The 23,046-nt window shown below is 42.1% G+C and overlaps 2 protein-coding genes across 2 annotated transcripts; both read left to right on the forward strand.

Moving 5' to 3' along the window:
- Window positions 1-518: 518 nt before the first annotated feature.
- On the forward strand, window positions 519-4,605 carry slc6a19b (solute carrier family 6 member 19b). The gene is made up of 12 exons (XM_030102279.1): window positions 519-717; window positions 1,655-1,795; window positions 1,879-2,016; window positions 2,104-2,285; window positions 2,363-2,473; window positions 2,643-2,755; window positions 2,832-2,960; window positions 3,046-3,202; window positions 3,280-3,484; window positions 3,848-4,007; window positions 4,185-4,347; window positions 4,444-4,605. Exons 1-12 carry the CDS (start codon window positions 519-521, stop codon window positions 4,603-4,605), a joined length of 1,860 nt encoding a protein of 619 aa, XP_029958139.1.
- Window positions 4,606-8,417: 3,812 nt separating this feature from the next.
- Window positions 8,418-12,157, forward strand: LOC115396869 (solute carrier family 40 member 1). Its single transcript, XM_030102937.1, is given in 8 exon segments — window positions 8,418-8,478; window positions 8,573-8,640; window positions 8,751-8,910; window positions 9,227-9,342; window positions 9,529-9,655; window positions 9,823-10,106; window positions 10,677-11,331; window positions 11,840-12,157. Coding segments are annotated over 8 exon segments (1,683 nt in total). The 5' UTR covers window positions 8,418-8,465; the 3' UTR covers window positions 12,100-12,157.
- The last annotated feature ends 10,889 nt before the right edge of the window (window positions 12,158-23,046 follow it).

Here is a 23,046-nt window from a genome sequence, read left to right on the forward strand (position 1 = left end):
AGAAAAAAGCTTTGCAGGTGTTTGTGTTTTTTCACCAAAAAATCTTAATTTGACACTTGGGAGATATTTTTTTTTAGGAAGGACTTCTGACCAACTGAAATCCTGAAATCTACAATGAGTGTTTTCACATGTCGGCATCACATTTATCTCCAATAATAACACCAGTCAAGCATGAATTTTTATAAAATGCCTTAAACTTATTTACATTCCCTTTTAATCTCTTAAATCTCTTTACAGTGGGCTTTTAAAGATGGAACATTCAGTTAAGGCTATAAAATGTGTGACTTTTGTTCAATGACTCTTCACTATCAGATAAGGTCCTATAGTTAAAGGGCATGTGTGTTCCTGACAGACCTCGGTGTCCAAGACCGCACACCTCCAGCTCAGTGACACCACAGACTAGTCAATCTATTACAGACGCCCGGTACATAAACCTCACAGCGTGAGCCGCGACCGGCATTCCCGGACTGTACAGTGCACCACTGTTTCCCCAACAATCCCACACTGTTTGACAGATCATGAAGCTGAAGTTCCCCAACCCGGGCCTGGAGGACAGGATATTGTCCCATCAGCAGCTGGACAAGCTGGAGGAGGAGGAGGCCGGAGACAGACCCAAATGGGACAACAAGGCCCAGTACATGCTGACCTGTGTGGGCTTCTGCGTGGGACTGGGAAATGTCTGGCGCTTTCCTTATCTGTGTCAGAGTCATGGAGGAGGCAAGTGATTCTGTTGTGGTTTATCGATTTTCAGTCAAATAGTTTTAAGTAAAAAGAACTGAATTAAATGAAGATGGTGGTAGATGGTTGGATTTAGTCATCTGGATGAGATCCAGCGTAGACAAGTGGTAGAGTTAAAATCCTTTAAAGTCTAATTTCTCTCAGTGAGATTAAATCTAATATAGACTCACTGAAAGAGTGAAGTGGGTAATCATTATGTAATATGATAATTTTTCCATATTTAAATTCGTATGAAACATCAGTGCCGTATGTCAGACTGGAAATATTTTAATCCTCCATCATCATATCACAGATCATCGCTCTGATAACTGTTCTCAAACAGTTTTCGTCTTTGAGGTAATAAAAGGTACTTATCCAATAAAGGAGGGAATGAAGGAAAAGAGGACTAATTATGGTATTAGTATTATATTATTAGGATTTTGAGCAACACTTTAACAATCTCCCCCTTCGAGGTAGACGTGACGTAAAGGAAGAAACGCACATCGCACCTACAAAACACCCATGAGATGTAGATAAGAGCATGCTGTGGTGAGCACTAAATAAAAACGCCCTAAAACACTAAAAGCAATCATAAAGGGGCAGCGAACAAAACACCGCATCACGTTCTGAGCAGTACTAATTAAAAGCGGGCGAAATTACGCTTTAGGTTCAAAAGCGTGGGTCGTACAGATAAGAAAAGACTGTTAACACCTGCCTGGACTCTCAGGAAATGCTTGTAAAAAGCTTTCTGCAGAGGCTTGCATGTATGATAATGCACTGTAAAAATCATCCTCATTTATTGTCTGATGCATCGCTTCCTGTCCTCACGTGTAACATCACAGTCAACGTTATGGTGAAGGGTTTTAACTGTATTTTTTAGAGTGTTTAGAATATCCTCACAATAACACCGTGAATGGTTCTGTTGTTTTTCCATCAGGTGCGTTTATGATTCCGTTTCTGATCCTGCTGGTTCTTGAAGGCATCCCCCTTCTCCATCTGGAGTTCGCCATTGGTCAGCGTCTGAGAAGAGGCAGCTTGGGCGTGTGGTCTTCTATTAATCCCGGTTTGGCTGGGATTGGTAAGCAACACGGAACATTTGCAACAACTAACGGTGCCCTCTGTGAACTCATAACTAACTCATGTCTAAAACCGCCACGGCAGGTATTGCATCCATGTGTGTGTCTCTGATGGTCAGCCTCTATTACAACACCATCATTGCCTGGATCATGTGGTACTTCTTCAACTCCTTCCAAGAGCCGCTGCCTTGGAGCCAATGTCCCATGAACGCCAACTCATCAGGTAGAGATGGCTCGTGCTACATTCCTGCGGGACGTCAGGCGACGTGGGGAACTAATGATTTCAGTGGCGCCCTGTGAATTCTGTCAGGATTGATCTCGGAGTGTGAGAGGAGCTCCCCCGTGGATTACTTCTGGTACAGGGAGACCCTGAACACGACTCCGACGATCGAAGAGAGCGGCGGGCTGCAGTGGTGGCTGCTGTTGAGTCATATCTGTGCCTGGTCTGTTCTCTACATCTGCATCATCCGTGGGATTGAGACCACGGGGAAGGTAGAGCACTCTTCACCACCGAGCCAGACCCTGTTTTCAGTACATTTAAACAGTCGGCCCCATTTTCTTTTCCCCAGGCTGTGTATGTGACTTCTACCCTTCCCTATGTGGTGCTCACAATATTTCTGATCAGAGGATTGACCCTGAAGGGCTCAATCGATGGGATCAAGTTTCTCTTCACACCAAATGTAAGCTGCGTTTTCAAAATTATTTCATCAATCACTCTGGATTTACAAATAATTGTGAAATGACTACTCACCTTGTCAGGTTTGTTGAAACTACGCTGTAGCAAAATAATACCCTGCTGTTTTAGTTCTTGATCTTGTTTCCCTAACTCTCTGTTCATTCTTTTTCCAGTTAGCAGAGCTGGCCAATCCAAAGACATGGCTGGATGCTGGTGCACAGGTTTTCTATTCGTTCTCTCTGGCATTTGGCGGTCTCATTTCATTCTCCAGCTACAACTCTGTACAGTAAGTTGTTACACATTTTTTCATTAAAAAAAAAAAAAAAACTAAATTTTCAACAACAAATATCTCCGTCTTTTAGTAACAATTGTGAGCAGGATGCTGTGATCATCTCCATCATCAACGGTATCACCTCTGTGTATGCTGCCACTGTCATTTACACCATCATTGGCTTCAGAGCAACACAGAGATTTGACAACTGTGTTTCTGGGTAATTCTTCTTTTCTATTTTTTCATTACACGACACGTTCTGTTTCAGGAACGAATTGTTCTTATCAGCTCCTTTCTGGTTTTAGAAACATCCTGGCATTACTGAACACATTTGACCTTGCTGAGGGCAACGTCACTGACGGCAACTACGATCAGGTTCTTCAACACCTTAATCAAACACACCCAGACGTTATTGAAAGGTTGGATCTGAAAACCTGCAACTTGGGAACATTCCTCAGCGAGGTACGATTTCCGTCAGATGCACAGGCACAGTGCATGGACAGAGCTAAATGAGCATCACGTGTTCTGCTTGGCTCCAGGGAGTGGAAGGAACTGGTTTGGCCTTCATTGTGTTCACTGAGGCCATCACCAAGATGCCCCTCTCACCGCTGTGGGCGGTCCTTTTCTTCATCATGCTCTTCTGCCTCGGCCTGTCCTCGATGTTTGGAAACATCGAGGGAGTTATGGTGCCACTGCAAGACCTCAAAGTTTTTCCTAAGACTTGGTCAAAAGAAGCAACCACTGGTAACCTTTTCCTCAGAACGGAGCGAATAAACATCACTTCTTATACTTCAATTCACTTATCAAACTTTAAAAAAAAAACTGTGATGTTTTTAAACTGCTTGTTAATAACCTTGACTGCACTTTGACCACAGTAATAGAGCAAAATGCTCAACTTGTTAAACCAGCTGTAGTTAATGTAATACTAGAAAGTGCATCAGCAGTCTTACTTTCCTGAGCTCTAATCCAACACTGACCATGTCACCACTTACTATGATGAGAAGAAAATATTTGATGGGTTCTCCAGTCTTGCATGTGTGAAACAGTTAAAAAAACAAAAAAAAAAAAGAGAGAGAATGTGTGAAATTCTTCTTTGTGTTTCTTCAGCGATAACCTGCCTCGCCTGCTGCCTGGTGAGTCTGCTGTTCCTGCAAGGTTCAGGAAGCTACTGGCTCTCGTTGTTTGACACCTACGGTGGATCCATCCCTCTGCTGGTCGTCGCTTTCTGCGAGATGTTCTCAGTCGTTTACATATACGGGATAGACAGGTGATAAGAGACAGACATTAGCTTATACGCTCAGTTCCTTCACAGAGAAGTCGTCATGATTTATCAAATACACCTGCTTGTACAACTAAACCGTTGTAATCATACTTCTATACAGCTCTCGGTTATTTTGATCTCACAGTAATGATAGTATGGCATGTGTGTTTACTTTTCCTCCAGATTCAATGACGACATAAAGTTCATGATTGGACACAAACCAAACTTTTTCTGGCAAGCATCGTGGAGAGTCATCAGCCCACTCATCATGCTTTTCATTCTGATTTTCTACTTCATCACTGAAGTTTCTGAAGAGCTCCTTTACAAAACCTGGGACCCTGACTCAGTAAGTACACACCGAAAACTCCACATATTGATCTTTACAAGGACAGCAATCATAAACTACACAACAATTTATCTTGCTCTCTCTCTTTATCTGCAGGAACAATTCCCAACACTTACAGAAAAGCTGTATCCAGTCTGGGTCTATGTGGCCATCTTCATATTGGCTGGTATACCCACCATCGCAGTGCCGCTTGTCGCTCTCTGGAAATGTTTACAGAGGAAGAGGGGGAAAGATTCACACGACTTTGATCTGTCGTGACAAGACACACAAAATGTCACCCCAAAAAAATCTAAATTAGTATAAAATGTTCTTGATACTTCAAAGATGAAATGATAATATTGCTCAAGTCTCAAGTATGAACTTCCCAGTTCCCCTATTTGCATTTGTGAGGACATTCCTTACTCCAAAGCGATGAATCATTACCGAAAACTCAGTTTTCAGTGGAAAACTTTGTTTTCTCTTGCTTCTCCCACAGCAGATGATCTACCAGCTTTAACCTATTTGTCAATCAGTGATGCAGCTTTCTTCAGTGCTTCCCTCGGAAAAAAATAACATCCACGGAGAAACACTCCCAGCGCTCGGACCTGAAACAGCATAATTAAATGGACGCCTCTCTGACTGACTCCATGAGATATGAAAACACCCTTTTTAATTTTCTCATTTTTAATGCGCATCATTAGATGGTGAAGGTGGTGCATTCATAACAATGTGGGACAGGTAGGGACTTGTGTTTGTGGGATAATAGTGCACACATCAAGCATAATGTCTGAACAGAAGTGATGTAATCCTTGCAACTGTTCTCAAAGCACTGGTGTACAGCAAATTGTTGAATCTTTGAATCCTTGACAGAGTGTTTACATGTTTGTGTTTACTTTCGCTAAGAAATTCAACAAAAAAAAAAAAAAATTAAATTAACCCTCAAGAACCCAAACTCATGTCTTCTGCATTTTAAATAATGACTGATATGCAGTAGACACTACAGATCACAGAAACCCAACTGCTGCTGGGTCGTAAAGGTATTCTTCATCTGAAATACATAAACCAAAAACTAGCATTCAGCCTAAATGAGTCATTTTTTTCCTCGTCTTTTTGGTTGTTTACTTTTTTCTGCAGCTTTTTTCCGCCCTGTCACATGTGCTCCCCTCGCTCGTCTGGCTGGCAGATGTTTGGGAATCTTATGGGAACCAAACTATTGCATAACCTCAACAAAATGCCCAACACAAGTCACTGTGGGATTTCACATGCTTCAGCATGCAGTGCATGATGGGGGCATGTGACGGCTGCGTCACCGCGAATCCTCGTGGGTTAAAGAAGGTTTCTTATCTCAGGCTTCAGGCCGACCCTTCAGTGTGTCCGCGGACACTTGTGGTTTGTGTTTAACAGATTCTCTCTGAGGCTGGGAGGACGGTTGCCCCAGAGGGACCTGTCGTGTGTGCACGTGTTTGTCCAGCTGGTGTCAGTGTTGTGCATAGTGGGAAGTGAAGTGGCAATTTATAGCTTTTTGTGTTTGCCTTGAAATCATAAATTTCCTGAAACTCCTTGATGGTTATTTCTTCTTATCAACATCATATCATGCTTATTTTCATAAAATTTTCTCAATAAAGCAGCTGCACAATTTACACAGCTTCAAGAACCAACAAGACACTGACAAATCAAACGCTGCCTCTGCTATTCTCCATATACAAACATGTAGAACCACGTCAAGTCTGACAGGACTAATGTTTCGGTCAGTGACAGATTTTGTATTATTTTCATTTACTGATTATATTTCAAATTTTCAAAAGCAGATCAATCGTCCCTAATACTAGACATATATCTCAAAACAACATCTCGGCTTGTACAACTCCAGCCATTCATTAGAAAAAACTGGGAAAAACCACGCAAAATATACACTTTTAAACATATTCTACACAAATCAATCATTTAGGGAAAACAATTTTCTCATTTTTAAAACTATCTACGGTAAATGATAGTGAATGAATGTAATGAAACCCCCATATAAAATGAAAACTCATAAAATGTACTGCTGACTCTAAACATATGAATATAATTGAAAAGTCAAGTACTTTATAACATTTTAAACATAAAAAGTACATCTGGTTTTATGAAAATCACACAGATTTAATACTTTGAGATATGTATTTCATTTTCAAAGCTAAAGTTAATCTCCCAAACAATGGCTGAAGTATTACTATTTCTATATAGGTTTCACAATTTGAAATAGCTATTCATAGGACACTCACTGAAATCCTGTGATTCAAAGTCTTTATACTGTATATCATTGCCATATAAAGCCCTATGTTCTATTGAGATCATACTGAAACAAATTAACCGTTTCCACTATAAATATTATCAAAATTAGAAATATTTCTCCTCTCTTGATTACCTTTTTACTGTGTCACTTTAAAAAATGCACAAGAGGCTTCATCAAAGGAAAGGGACTCAATAGGAGGTCCTCGTTTAGAATGGTTCAAAAAGGAAGTCACAAAAAATTTCATCTTCATGACAATCTTCAGTGAACATTACTATTTTGAAAGGATCAGAGAGAAATTTAGAGACTTCCAAATACGATCAGTGGGACTATAAAATACTAAACCTCTTCATATTTTTTAAATTCCTGAAGCTGCACCTCTTTATGTAAACCGAGCTTAAACAAGACTTAGGACTTACACAAGTGGTGAAACTAATTCAAACACTCGGTGCCTGATCTAATCAATGCAAGACAGATTACAAAAGGCTGGTATTGAAGATCACCTTTTTGGTTGTTTGATTAAAAAAGACAACAGTTAATTTCCTGTATTGATGGTTTCAATGGGAGACGAAGAGCATGAGAGAGAACTTGGTTTGTGATTAGCACATTATCAGCTTCTCCTCAAAACAAATATTTGCACTAAAATTAGAAAATCAAGCAAAACCGCATTTGCCTATCTGTGTATTAGCACTGAATTTATAAGTTCAGCTAGCATATGTGTTTCTACTATTGATACAAAAGATCTTAAGAATCACATAATTTATTTTTTTGCCTATTTCCTGCTCAGCTCTGACGGTGAATACTGATGTAATGTTGCATGATGTGTCTTCATGCGGACTTTTTGCACATGGGGAGTGCGTGTGGGTGTACGAGTGCAGCGGGCCTGTGCACGCGTCAGTGGAGAGTGCATGCTTGTGCTCGCTGACCATGTGCATGTGTGTATTTTGAGTCATACGCAGTGGGCCTTTTTGTGGTGTGGGTGGACGGTGATATTGTCCCTGGAGGGTCACGTGCTGTGGAATATGCTGGCTGCCTTTGTTGTCTCTCTGCCCGTTCTGCTTTTCTGGCACTTTCATTCAACGGTGCACTTGAACACTGTGATGTTATTAAGCCATTCAAACTACTACAGCTTGAATTCCAGCTCTCCGGAAAGACTAGCATCCCAATGTAGGATACATGGCACAAGATACACCGTCGAGGAACAACAGCAAGGACTGAGTGCAGCTTTGGAACAACAGGTGACATTTGACCCTGCTTTGACTGGCGAGCACATTCATTACTGACAACTAAAAACTGCATTCATGCAAGGTAAAACGATCCCTGTTTTCTCACTACTGCCAAATATAATGACATAATGAAATATATTTCCATATTGAGTGTGAAACTGTGTTAATTGCTTTACATTTTAAATGAATTTCATGTGAATGATGCTGGAATGTTTAGATTTTATGTGCTAAAAATGTGCTTTGGGCAGATTGTGGTGTTTGTTTGTTTGGTTCAAATAGCTTTTTGTTTTCTTGATGTTGCTGAACCTTGTTTGGATGGATGACAGAAAGAAATATGTATTTAATTAGTTTTTACAAGACTGCCACACATCGACTGTTGCTGTTCTATAATTGCTTTTCAGTGCAATAATAAGCCAATCACCATTTACTGTGTGAGTGGTGCCTGTGGTTCATTGACAACAAAGTAATTTAGTATTAAAAATTAATTTCCAACTCTTTTCAAAAATCCTTCGCCAGTTTTGTTGTTTTCACCTTCACTCCCTGTCCAGGCAATGTCTCAGCGCGCAGATGCTTCTCAGTGTGGTGGAGTCGTGGTCGAGTTCGAGTCTGACGACGTCAGGGAAGCAAGGGCGAAGAAAGCTATGAGTATACCAGGTGAACTTCAGATTAACTCTCACTACGACCTGTGCAACGAGGGTTCAGTTAATTTAATGTGTCTTTTTACTGTACTCATGTATTCACTTGCAAGGTTCAGCTCTTATCTACCTCAAGGGTCCCAAGTTTCTGATCTATGTCAGTGGAGCGCTGTCAATGTGGGTAAGAATCAAACCTGCACGGTAATATTTAGCTAAGACAGTCAGCTTACTGATCAGCACGCTGGCCAAGAATCACAAAACAGCTCATAGTGACGACCTTCTGGTCAACAGGGCGACCGCATGTGGCATTTCGCAATCTCTGTGTTCCTGATTGAGCTGTACGGCCGAAACCTACTGTTGACTGCCGTGTTTGGACTGGTGGTGGCCGGGTCGGTGCTCCTGCTTGGGGCTTTGATTGGAGACTGGGTCGATCGCAATCCCAGGAATAAAGGTATGCACAACAATTTCACAGCCATTTAAATATCTCAAGAAGCAGCATGTGACAGAACAGTGATAGAGATCAGTGGATTTCAATCTTGGGCCAAGAATTTTGCTGGTTTCCTATCCCACCTGGTGGCGAATTCCTTTTACTCGATGTCTCGGGGGTAAATCAGTCCCTGATTTGATAGCTAGACTCAACCAGCAGGACTCAAGGCACAAGGTTCACAGCCACTGACTCATATCTGTCAAGGCTCCAGTTCAGTTTCAGAAAAATAAGCAATGTATATCAGAAACTCTAAAACATCTCTCTCTGTCTTCTGTTTTAGTTGCACATGCGTCTCTTTTCATTCAGAACATCTCGGTGACCGTGTGTAGCATTGTGCTCATGTTGGTCTTCTCATATAAGCAGAAGATTGAACAAATCTGGGATGGATGGCTTACTGTGAGTAAACGCGCTACGCCAACACATTAATGTCATGACCTTGTAGCAGATTGATCACTGTGATTCTTGCTCAGAAGAGTGATTGCTGTCATTCCCTCTGTCCTGTGCCCATGTTGTCTCTGCTTCTGAGCTTGTGGCTACTCTGTGCTGTCATAGTAACATGTTGCGTCGCAAAACTCACACAAGGTGGTTTGTTATACGGTGGTGATCATCCTGGCAGATGTGGCAAACCTCGCAAGCACAGCGCTGACCATTGCCATTCAGAGGGATTGGATTGTGGTTATCACAGGCTACAACCGAGGTCATCTAGCTGGTGAGAACCGTCGCGCTCTCTTAACGCACACGTTGGTTTAATGTCAGTGTTCGTCACGGTAAATCCTTGACTTATACGTGAATCTAAAACGGTACTGACCTGTCTCTTGCTCGAAGCGGTTCTGATGGAGACACATTAAACTCTTGTGTGTTTGATCCTGACAAAAGGAATGAATGCAACCATGAGGCGGATAGATCAGGTGACTAACATCCTGGCCCCACTGGCCGTGGGACAGGTCATGACCCTGGCCTCCAACGTGGTGGGCTGTGGCTTCATCCTGGGCTGGAACCTTGTGTCTCTCATTGTGGAGTTCTTCTTCCTGTCACGGGTGTACCGCATCGTCCCTGCTCTGTCAGTCAAACCGCCGATGGTGGAGGTGGATCAGGCGTTCCTGCAAAGCAGAGCAAGGAGAGGGTCACAAGGTAGGACATGATCCCACACTGCCTGCAGAGTTTAACAGCAAAGCACCACGAAAACGCACAAACAAGAGTTTAAAGGAACCATATAGCAAAAGATTAGAATTAAAATGTTTTAATCTCAAATTTTTGTTTGAAGTAAGCAATAGAGAAAACATATAAAATTTAAGAACAGATAATCATGGAAATATATCAAAATCAGTATAAACACATACACTGAATGTAATGAAATATTTTTCTTTAGCTTTCAACATATGTGAAAAAAATGGAATTAAAATCATGAGAAATTACCTTTAAAAATGTAAGTCATAAAAATAGCAATTCTAATGATAATTACATCAACAGACAGAAGTAATTGGAGGCAATGCCACAGGAGTCGTTTCAGTTTAATAAGATTTAATGAGTGTGTTAAGACGCAATCCTCGAGCAGTGGGTGAATTTCAGCTCAAGGATTTTAATGTATCAGAACTGATGCTAACATAACTTGAAGAGTCTAACAGAGCAATACAACCATCTGAGTAATTAGACTCGTAAAGTTAATGAAAAGAAGTGATGGATGACATTTCTCTGTCTCCTCAGGTGAAGGCAGCACCGCACGGCCTCAGTCTCTGACAGAAGGAAACTGCAACTCCAGAGTGCACCTCAAAGAAATCGCCAACCTGCCGCTGTGTTTCCGGAGGTTTCGCTGGCTGGTCAGCACCTGTAAAGACGGCTGGAGGGCCTACTACCGCCAGCCCGTCTTCCTGGCAGGAATGGGACTGGCTTTCCTCTACACCACGGTCCTGGGATTCGACTGCATCACGACCGGCTACGCCTACACGCAGGGCATCAGCGGATCCCTCCTCAGCCTGCTGATGGGAGTGTCGGCGATAACGGGCCTGATGGGCACCGTGATGTTCACCCGACTCAGGAAGACCTACGGCCTGGTTAACACAGGCATCATCTCGAGCTGCATCCACCTGAGCTGCTTGCTGCTGTGTGTGTGCTCCGTGTTTGCCCCGGGCAGCCCAATGGATCTCAGCTTGCTGATGCCCTACATTACCTCCAATTCCTCTGTTGAGCTTGGAGTTATGGCCAGCCAGAGGCAAAAACACACTTTTCCTCTGACGGGCGGCAGCAATCAGCCACTGCTGCCCGACCGCTCCTCCATCCACTGGACCAACAACACTGTACTTTTTGACAACGTGCCGTCTGGCACAGCGCCAGAGTCTTACATCTCCATTATTCTGCTGTTCTTGGGTGTCATCACTGCACGCATTGGTGAGTACACAAGCATGCAAAGCTGCCTGCATTCAGTGGCCTCGAAAAACCAATCATCTACACGTTCACATACGATGATGAAGAGCATACTGTGAGCTGCAGAGGTTGACTGCACACACCGACATGGTGGATATTATCAGCCAATAGCAGTTCATTATAATTATGTTGCAATTTATTTTCGGCAAAGTCAAATTGATACTGTGAAGCATGAAAGCAACACGTTATCTTTCCACAGGGCATCATTGTACTCTGAAGTGCTCCACTTTGTACCTACTGTTACAGCCTCTGTGTGATGTGCATTTCAATGTCAGGACTCAAAATGCGTCATGGCAGGTTGCCCCCCAATTGGAGCATTTAACGAAATATTAGGCATCTTGAACATAAGGCATAATCAAGATCCAATGAATCTTTTTTTCTATTACACTAGTTTTGTTTAAAGAACTGTAAAATACCATGCTGCTTTAATGACTTCAGTTCAAGTTATGAACTTGACTGGTATCTGTTCCAGGTCTGTGGTCCTTCGACTTGACTGTGACTCAGCTCCTCCAGGAGAACATCTGTGAGTCCGAGAGAGGAGTGGTGAACGGGGTGCAGAGCTCCATGAATTACCTGATGGATCTGCTTCACTTCATCATGGTGATCTCCGCTCCACAGCCACACCACTTTGGCATCTTAGTCATCATTTCTGTATTATTCATCACCACTGGGCACACTATGTACTTCCTGTACGCACATAAAGCCAAGAGAAAAAGCCACCTCAACACATAAAGGAGGCCATATGGCTCCAGAGATGAGACTGACCAGCACAGAGTCCACTCTGCACCCGTGAGATGAGCGTCTCCCTCCTGTTCGTTCAGCTATCGTAGTGTAACACTCCTCTCCTGACTTAGCCATTCATTTCAGCACCACACAGCAAGTGCCTGCTTCCACCTCCGCTCCTCTCTTCCTGCAGGGCTGTGTGCCACAGCAGCAAACAAGAACTCAGGTGAAGTAGAGTGGGAGACAAAGCCCTGCCTTCATGCATTCATCGAGGCAACTGCAATAAATGCTGCAGCGATGCTTCGGAGGGGGAAATGTTACAGAACACAAGGTGGATGGCTGAGGCACTTGCACATGGCTCTGTAAACTCTGCGGGATTACAAACACGTCTGCACGCTTGCATAGCTGTTTGGATGGGAGGGCGGACGGACGAATGGATGGGATTTTCTAACCTTCACTCAGTCAAGAACTGAGAGAAACCGGGCAGTTGATGCATGAAAATACAGACGCGAACCAGTACTTTCACAAGTGGCATTGATGTTACTGATCCGTCCACTTGGAAATATTCCAGGATGTCCAAAAAGGAGAATAAAGGGAAGTTGATGTGAGATTGTTCAACATGCATAACATGAGAGGCAGTCACCCTTTTGATGGACAGAAGTGAAAGTATTTCCTTCCCCTGGTTTGTTTCTCTGTGGATGAATCAAGCAAACATAATTTTTTGAGCATATAAATCTGGTTCAAGGATACGAAAACCATCATCACTACTTCATGTTCTTGAGTCAAACTCAAATACAACCTATTTTATTTATTCTTATTGCTTGTGTATTGACAAAAATAAGACATTTCAAATTTTGCCCTTCCAATTAAAAGAGTGATAGTAATAGTTTTGTAGAAATCAAAGAGAAACTCTTCAAGCACTCTTGATTTTGTGACATGTTTGAAATCACTGTTGATCAGCAGTATTTGAAGTACTGTTCTACACTTTGCCTCGCTCTTTTGTACTTCTGATTAATCAAACATTACCTCACCTCAGTTTAAAACAAGAACACACCTTGGAAATTACTGTCATCTATTGCATGTTTTCATATCTCATTCATGTGCAGTGGAAATAACATTAAAGTTGAAACTTGTGTCATATCACCACCATCGCATCTCAATATATTTGTTTATTTTCCTGTGAAATGCCTGTAATGTATGTTGTCCTTATTTTTAAGACTGATATTTATGACAATAAAGGTGACTGAAGAGAGACGCTGGCTTCATTTCTTGCATAAATATATAGAATACACATTAAATGTGCTGTAAACACAGTGCGGAATGCAATTTATGAGATTGCAAAGGCATTCGACCCTATCCAGCTATGGTTAAGATTATAAAAAAAAATCATCAATTCAAGCTTTAAAAATGCAAAATTGGAGCTGGGATCATTTCAACAAAGCAAGCGGTCACGTGGTTTGTTGTGCAACCCTTGTGGGCCTGCGACTGTGTATATGACACACATTTCTTTATAATCATTCCATGCTGCTCCCAAGGGACTTTGCCAAGAAGTGCCCTCAATAACTCTTGAATAAACAGTGAAACAGCCAAAGGCTTCGAGACAAGGTTGAGTATAGTGAAACATGTGATCTAATTTCTAGGGAAGCTTTAGAACAGGAGTGTCAAACATAAAGCCTGTGGGCCGAAACCAGGCTGCAATCTGGTCCACCGAACAAATTTTAAAGAAAACTTAGATTTTTTTTTTTTTTTACACGAATTTCGTAACAGTAGGAGACAACTGAGACCCAAACTGAGATATCTGGATGACACCATGAAAGTGCATTTCTAAAAACATGCATAATGCAACAGCTATCAGAGACATTTCTTCGACATTTCACTGTGTTTTGCACCAGAAGGTTTCATTAAAATTGGCTTTATGCTGCATCTGTAGTCATTTTCAGTAGTAAAGCTTTGGTTTTGTGAAAATATAGACTTTTCAACAAATATATTCTGTACCACAACAACAAAAGAAAACTTTAAAGTTGGGAACCAAAGGCACTATTTGTGCTCCACTCAAGATGAAATTGGGTTGCATGTTGTCCCTGAACTAAAACACGTTTGACATCCTTACCCTAGAGGCTCAAGGAGCTAAAAGATTATTTATTATATCTTAGCTTAGTTGTGGTCGGCTTTCCATTGTTTAAAATACTTTGCAGCTGCTGTCTGAGTGACCAGATTGCACACAGCAGTTGTATGCAAATGTAATGGCTTCTGGTGGCCAGAAGAGGTCAACATCACATTAAGGACACATCAGTCAGTCTCCCAAAATATCGAGACCAATTTGATGCATTCACAATAACTTCAGGCATGATTTAAACCTTCAGATTTCCCACAAACTGACTGCACGGTTACTTCTGATTATATGATTCCCATCTGAGGATAATAAGAGGAGATAACAGTGCAAGGAGGATAACCCAACACAAATATGCACAAAACACCAAGCAATTAGTGATATCTGTGAAACTGTCCCCATGCCAGTGAAAAAGCTTCCCTCCCTGCATTATATGTCGCCACCAGTACTACATAATTTCAGTTAATTTGAGTCCATACTGCATGGCCTTTAGGAGCCAGTTTTACAATATACAAGGTGAATGGTGATAATGACCACAAGCTTGAGCCGTCATTATACATCTCCAAGGTGTTATCAATTCCACTTCTAGTGCATCCACACTATTACTGTTAGTGTGTAGTTAGTTTCCTTGGCAATGCACACACACACACACGCTATGAATAAAGTGATGAAGGCAAGTAGCCAGGAAGAGCTGCTGCTGGACTCAGAGTGGGAGGCTGTTTCACTGGAAGCACTCAATATCCATGCAGACCAGATAAAAACTGGAGCTGAAGGGAGGGGGGAAACAGCCCAAATTGAGCAGTCCCTTCATTTTGGTACTCTGCATGTCTTAGCAGGAAACTCATCCTTCTGCTGTGCCTCCTTCAAGAACACCAATAAATCTATAGGAAATAAAACAGAGCGGTGCCCCTGCCTTTAATGCCGATGCTTAATGTGCTTAAATGCAATTAAATGAAGTCAAAGTGAATCTCATCAGACCTACCGTTGTTTGCAACACCCATGCATGAATCTTGCTATGAGGAGATCCTCAACAAATGTTTGAGCCTGATTTGAAGAGTAATTCACAGAGTAGTGCTGCAATCTGTGCACACTTGCTTTAACAGCTGCACTCAAGAGTTACTGGGAAAGAGAAGGAAAAACATTTTCCAGTACATAAATTAAACGGAGGCTATTTACCATTGCAGCCGTTTTAGCAGAAAAGTTAGGAATGACAACATATCAAAATGCATGAATGCTATATAATAAAAAAATATACATTGTAGCTTCTGAGGTTCACTGAATCCATTGGTGCATGTGAGGGAGGCTTATTTATGTTTTTTCTTGGACTCTAAAGGAGGTAAACCATGCAGCTTTTTTTTTTAATCTGTCATACAAACACATTGAACTCGGTAATGGGAGATTTCAAACTAGTAACAATCCCAGTGCATCAACACCCCATCATACCTGCGGGAGGAGAGATTAATGGAGATAAATCCACTTCCTGAGAAACAAAGCGAAGCAGTGACCCACAAGATCATTTTAAATACTAAATTAATAAAAACACACTCATATACACCATAAGATCCACAGTCCCCTTCATATTACTGATAATGGTTTAATCCAAAAATGCCACAAATCTTTGATCCCAGCAAAGTTAAAGCTGGTTTGCACAAATCAATAAGATACTGACAGAAGCTTAGTTTTTCATTGGATGTCATTTTATCCCATGTTACATTTTCCTCAAAGGTTGTTTTCTCTCAGAAATTTCAACAAATTCAATCATAGCCACTGTCACGTTCAGCGCTCTCCACACATCTGTCACAAACTTGGACCTTTGTAAAATGTCTGGGTAATCTGTGAGCTCTCTGACCAACAGAACATGGAAGGTTAGGCGGGGATGTTATCTCCAGCACTGAGCGCAAACCACAAGGATGAGTCTGTTATGTAGGTTGTAGAATTAAGATGGCAGCAAGATACAGAACAGCATTTTACTTCACTCTTCAGCAGTGTAAAACTCCAAGTCAGTATCTTCGTAACAGGTATTCGCCATCTTTAAACACACTTCTGCATTTTTACAGCATCATAGTCAACATCATACAACAGTGACACCTTAACGTATAAATGTAACTAAACACAACAGTACTCAGCTCTTTTTTCCCTTCAAGTAAAACCATCAATTTTACAAACAATGAAGTAGCAGAAATTTAGCATTTGGTACGCCACGTTTTGCTTCTGCGGAGGCATCCACTGAAGATGTGGCGGGTTGCGAGGGAAGAATGTCCAGCTTAGTCCGCATCTTCCGGCAAAATGGCAGTTCATATGGGGACTGGGGAGGTAGAAGTTGTTGCATGATGATGATTCTGATTGTTGAATTGCAGACCGAATGCAGCTCTGGAGTGAACAATGGAATATCTCCAATAGCAGCAGGATAGTAGGACTGATATTGTGGTATGCAAAACACCTCTAGCATTAAGAAATGTGGCAAAAGCTGCAGATGTGAATTGTGGACCATTATCTCTGATGATGGTTTCTGAATTACCATGAGGACGGAAGACAGTGGTGAATAACATCACAGTGGTAGCAATATGTGAAAAAGCAAGTTTGGGCCACTTGGAATAATAGTCCGGCAATGTCATTGCAAACCTGCAGGCAGGAGCAGCTGAGTCAAAGGGTCCCACAAAATCAAGACCCAGTTTCTTCCATGGTCCGGTTTTGGCACGAACAGTTCCTTGATGACTGTCATGTGCTATCAGTGTATTATCTTAGTGAGATTGGTGCAATTAGCCGTGTACCTCTGAGGATGTAGCTGTTATTCTTGACTGAAAGTGAGTCTCATATCTTGTAGTATGGAGTTAGCATGTCACTTTCTGGTTTTATTGAAGAAGGCCAGCTATTTGTTATTTGTGAGCGCAGGGCACAAAGCTCAGGGCAGGATAAGCAGGCATCGTCAAAGTCGGTTACTGGGAGGGCGCTCACTGTGGTAGCTATCTGTGCCACCAACTCAGGTTCAGCATCCTGAGACAAGTCAGAGTTTACAGACAATGGCAGGCGTGACAGAGTATGTTCTCCATTTTTCTGTAGCCCACACACAAGTTAATGCTTCTTGTTTGACTGTATTTTCTTCCTGCTTCTGTTAGAGTGCGGGAGGCAACCACAACTGGTTTCTCTGCTCCATCAGGTTGTATGCAAAATAAGCTCCAGACCCATAGTCACTTGCATCTGTGGAAATTTCAGAGTGAAGAGACGGAAAAAAGTGCAAGTGCTGGGCTATCAATAAGACATTGCTTGACTTCTGCAAAACTTGCTTGTGCTGCAGGAGTCCATGTAAATGTGTTCTTTTCATTAGCACACATACAACAGTTGCAAAGTTGGGAAAAAAAGTTTTGAGTACCAAGACACAAGGCCCAGAAAGGATCTGAGGGTGACTGCATCTGAGGGGGATGGAGCTCTCAGAACAGCATCCACGTCTTGGTCAGGAAGGATTCCATCTGCAGCTATGATGTGACCAACCGTAGGGAAGGCTTTCTGAAGTGGCATTTGTTGTCACTGAGCACTAGTCCTGCCTCTTTCAGTTTCAGCAGGAATGGGCTGAGTCTCTGGTCATGTTCCTCTGTACCATAGACAGTGAGATCATTCAAATAATTCAAATAACTCAGACAACTGGAAGATCTTTGAGAATTTTGGCCATCATTTTCTGAAAGGCAGAGTGGCCAGAAGAAAGACCATCACTAGCGCGGGAAGGGGGGTGCTACCGGAGCAAATCTGTTCTTTATGATTGATCTTGCTGATGTGTCCCACCAACTGCCTCTTCATGAAGAAAACAGAGACCTTACAGCTAAATGCTTTCAGTAAGCGATCCACTTCAGCTGAGACAGAAGCCCGTACAGCAAAAGGCAAGCGTCTGAGTTTTTGGTGTACTGGTTACACAGTTGGGTTGGTTTTCACCTTAAGTACAAAGTTTAGTGCACAGCCAATATCAGGAGTTGCTGTGCTGGAAGCAAGCATAGGAGGAGTCTGTATTGGGACAGGTGAAGCACAGAAGCTCAACACAGGAGCAAGCAGCTCAACAGGTGGAGGAAGAACAGTATTTCCTTTAATGCTGATGCCTAAAAGCAGCCATGAGATCTCTTCCTATGAGAGGAGTGCCTTTTTCCACAAAACAGAATGTAGATGTGGCAGATGTAGTTCCTTGACTTACTAGAACTTGTAGACAGCCAAGTCCAAGAACTCTGTCACCAGCTGACGTGTAGGCTGAATCAGTGGCATGTCAGATGCTCTCTGGTAAAATAGACACAGCAGACCCTGAGTCTACAAGTCACTCTTGTTCAACAGCACATGATGCAGATGCTTGGATCAACATTTTACACAGGAGTGTCTTTGGAGCAACGGTAGGGTGTTCTAAGTAGAGAACTGTCACATGTGGAAGCTTTACCTTTATTAGGAACTGGTATGTTGCCATTTGAAGACATTGCTTTAACTGGATGAACAGCAGAATCCACTAGAATCGCAACTGAAATCGTTTTTTCTCGCGTGAGATCTTCCTCGAAAAACATCCTTTCTAGGGCCCGACCGATATGGCTTTTTAGAGGCCGATGCTGATTCCGATATTTGGCAGAAAAAAATCCGATATCCGATATATCAACCAATTAATTTACAAATTATTTAATGAATAAAATAACTTCTGTTTTGGTCCTTAGCGGCAGGAATGAACCAACATCATCCTCCCAAATGTGGAAGGCTGGCACGGCACAGCATGACACGGCACCACACGGAAAAGCGCACAGATCACAGCTGACAGGGAACACGCACACTGCTGCGTAAATGGTACTCACGTTCGTCGTTCACTGGGAAAACGGGGCATCAACAATAAACATGCACGACCGCTAGGTAAGACAAAAGTACTGTTTGCAATGTTTCCTGATTGTAACTTAGCTTACTCCTACTGCTGAGAGAACAGCAGTAGGACTAAGGATATGAAAGGTGTCAGAGCCCCCTCTGGTGGACAAACTGTGCAAGGACATTATTCTGCATGACTCCCGACACTTCATACACCATTTACTGTTTTATGAGAAATTAAAGGAGAAGCAAGATTTGCTTTAGCGCTCCCCCTACTGGTCTCCTGTGAAAGCTCACTGTCGTAAACGCCCTCCGCATCACCCCCCCCCCCCCCTCCACCCCCGCGTGCAGAGAGCGTCCCACTCCCGTTTCCTTTTTTTCGCTTGTTAGATAAAGTTTTTTTTTCTGTCTTTTTGGTTCTGCCATCCATGAGCACCTAAGGGTGGCGTTGCTAACGCTATGTTTGTTTTACGCGCTTTTGTTAAATCTTCTGCAGCGGCAGTTCCTCGCGCTGCCCGGGAACTTCCTCCGGTTGCTCCCTCTGTCATAGACATGCCTGCCTTGCACACTCAAACTTATTGGAAAACAAACACACTCGGAGACGATGCTGCTTTCAGCTCAGTGCAGCGAACTCACTCGCGCTCACTTCTACTAGAGGAGGTGCCACTCCTCTTTATTTTTCAGTTACCAAACGGAAATTAGAACCAATCAACACATCATGCAAAAATCGTCTATTGCAACACAATGACAGATATCGCACTCCAACAGCTTTTATACTTGTAATCCCGTATGAGTGCCGTAAAGCAGGTTTGTTCTCACGAGATGTAGGGTGTTTTCACACCTACCCACTTTAGCTCGATCTAACAGTTTCTGGACCGAGCACGGCGCGGCTGGGTTGGTGTGAAAGCGCCACTCGCTCTAGTTGTCGCTCTAACTCGCCCGCTCCGGGAGCGGCTGAAAGGGGTGGTCTCGGAGCGGCTTGGGTCGACCTGGGATGCGGCGCGGCAGATGTGTGAAAGCACACCGGCTTTAGCTCGACCCAAAGTCTCGACACTGTGCCTTTTTGAACTACACAGGCACCCGTAATCAGCTCAGTCCCGGGAAAAATGATCACATGTCATAATGGCAGAAAGAAGAAAGTGTCTGCCGCTCACTCTATGGCAGACTGGCGTGATAACAATACTTTTTTTTTCCACTGATTGTTGCCCGATTTTAGCCCTTTCCTTTTTTGATTGACAGGTACGTAACAGGCTTGCACACTTGTTTGATTCTTTGCGGTTCCATAGCAGCGGCGCACAGACTAATTTACCGGTATTTTTTTTTCCAGTGAAAAATATGTGTGGCGTGAGTGCGTGACAAAAGACCGAAATGCGTGAGCCCTGAGCAAGGCTGCTGTTTTGGTTTTACATCAACTTCCGCCTGGTTGTCATGGATACCCCACACTTCCCTTGTTTAGAGCGGCTGCTCTGCATGGTCATGAAAAGCATATGTGAAAAGGGACCGTATTAGTTGAAAATTAAAAAATTGTATCTTTTTTACTGGTGCGGCTGCCTTTGGCTCGATCCAAATATATGTGAAAATAGCCGTAGTTAGTCCGCCCCTCTGAAATTGCAAGCGCTGTTTTCAGGACACAGACCCCGGGGAGAGTGAAGGGACAGGCGAATCACCGTGACAAGTCTTTGTTTACCTCCACAGGTATTCTGAAACACATTTATTGAGGTAAAAAAGTTGCATAGTTCTGCTTTAAAAGCATATCGGCGTTCTATCGGCAAAAACCCGGCCGATGATGAATATTTTGAAAAGGCTCATGTCGGCCAATAATATCGGCCAGCCGATGAATCAGTCGGGCCTTAATCCTTTCTCTGACGTTAGGATTGATCAGGTGTTCAATTTAGCAATTAACTTAACATTTCTTCAGTTTTATCTTCAAATCCACATTTTAAAGCAAGGTCTCATAATGCAGCAACATACTGAGTAATTGCTTCATGAGGCATTTATGCTCGTTTTCTAAATGTGTGTCTCTTCTAAACAACATCCAGTATGGACTTACAGTGTTTTTCCAAAGCAGCCACAGCATCACTGAAAGCATCACCTGTTTCTGGTAGTGTGGAAAAAAGTTGCTGGTTCGTCATTCCAAGGCAGTGAAGCTAAGTAGCTCTCTTCCGAGCTTCAGGCTAAACTGAAGAAAAAAAACTGCAGCAGGTTCACTCGTCGCCAAAATGATATGTAGGTGGTAGAATGAGGATGGCAGCGAGACATAAAACAGCATTTTACTTCACTCTTCAGCAGTGCAACACTCCAAAACAGTAGCGTCGTAACATGTGGCCGCCATCTTTGAACACACTTCTTCTGCATGTTTACTTCATCATAGAACATTATACAACAGCGACACCTTGTGGCGTAAAGTATAAATGTAACTAAACGCAACGGAGGACTCCACTCTTCCTTTTTTCCTTTCAAGTAAACCATCAATTTTACAAACGAAGAAGCAGAAATTTTGCGTTTACAACATGAACCTTAATGTCACTAACACCAATAGATTGGTGAGAAGGAGAATGTGTTACATTAAAATCCAGTTATCTTCTCAATTGAATTTATCAGAAATGAGGGAGAGACAGCAACACCAGCATTTTCACTGTAACTAAAGACAGTTCAGTACCTAAACACTAACAGCTGCATGTATGAAAAATAGTGAATTAATAAATAAATAAATAAATAAATAAATAAATAAATAAATAAATAAAAATTTAGCGCCAATGATTCTAGAGAACTAAAATACAGGTAGACACATGGGGGACATATGTGGCTGTATGACTTTTATTTATTTATTTCTTATTTCAAAATACTTAATTTGTCAAGGCAAGATGATGAGTGAATAACAGAAAAATAACAGGAAATACTTGAAAGATTATTTTAACATCTTTTCAGAAGGACTTATACTGAATTCAAATATAATAATAATAATAGTAGTAGTAGTAGTAGTAGTAGTAGTAGTAGTAGTACTAGTAGTTCACTTTAGCAATAAAAAGAACTCTTTATTTTGATAAAACTGCTCTGTTTCATTTTATGAAAAACACTAATATACAAATGCTCATCAGATATCCCTTTACTAATTTCTACAACAAAGATTTATTGTTTTTAAGGCAGTCTTTGAGTTTTTAGGTGGGGATCAACTTTCAAGTTTTTATAGTCCAGAGCCTGTCACAGTAAGTAAGATAAATCTTGATTGGAACCATTCTGTGACAGATGGCTTTTCTCCATGAAGTCCAGCTTACCAGTTTTACCCTCAATGGCCAATTCACATGAATGTGAGTGTTTAAAATTGTTTGCCAGCCCGTCCAGAGAGTATCTTGCCTTCACCTATTATTAAATGAGAGCAGCTTTAGTGCTTCACTACCGTGAACTGGTTAAATCGGTGTGTAAGCTTGATGGAATAAACATAAAGATTTACCACTAAACTTCAGCCTCAGGTATGTGAAACACGCACACCCATTCAGACAGGGAAAACCAACACAGAAGAGAGGAAAATGAACCAAGAAAATGAGTAGGAGGGGAGGGAGTACTACCTGAAATTCATATGGGCTCAGTGTTTAGTGTACCTTTATTTTTATGTTCACAGCATAAAAAACAGGATCAAATACTTAAATTGTTAAGGTGAGGAAATGTTTTCCTTCCAGATGATGAAGAAATTCTCAGACCAGTTGAAATAGCATCAAGCAGCAGTGTTTTTCTTGTAGTGCTGCACATCATCACTCTTTGAGGTTCAATTCTCTGTGGCCTCTTCCAAATCAGCCTCAGAGACATGTTCCCATCTGTCCTCCATGCAGTTACGATAAATACAGTTCAGTCCGTCTCACTCTGTGGTAGTCCTGTCGTTTCTATGATATAATGCCGAACATCCCAAGCAGCTTGCTTGAGTGGGTATACTGTTTTGGAAGAAGGGGGGATTTTGTAAAAAACTCAACAGAGTTTCATCATTTTTGTGACTCTTTAGCTGTGCTGCAGGTCTACAGAAGCAGTGAACCTCCCAG

Source organism: Salarias fasciatus, chromosome 11, assembly GCF_902148845.1.
Source record: "Salarias fasciatus chromosome 11, fSalaFa1.1, whole genome shotgun sequence".
NCBI lineage: Eukaryota > Metazoa > Chordata > Actinopteri > Blenniiformes > Blenniidae > Salarias > Salarias fasciatus.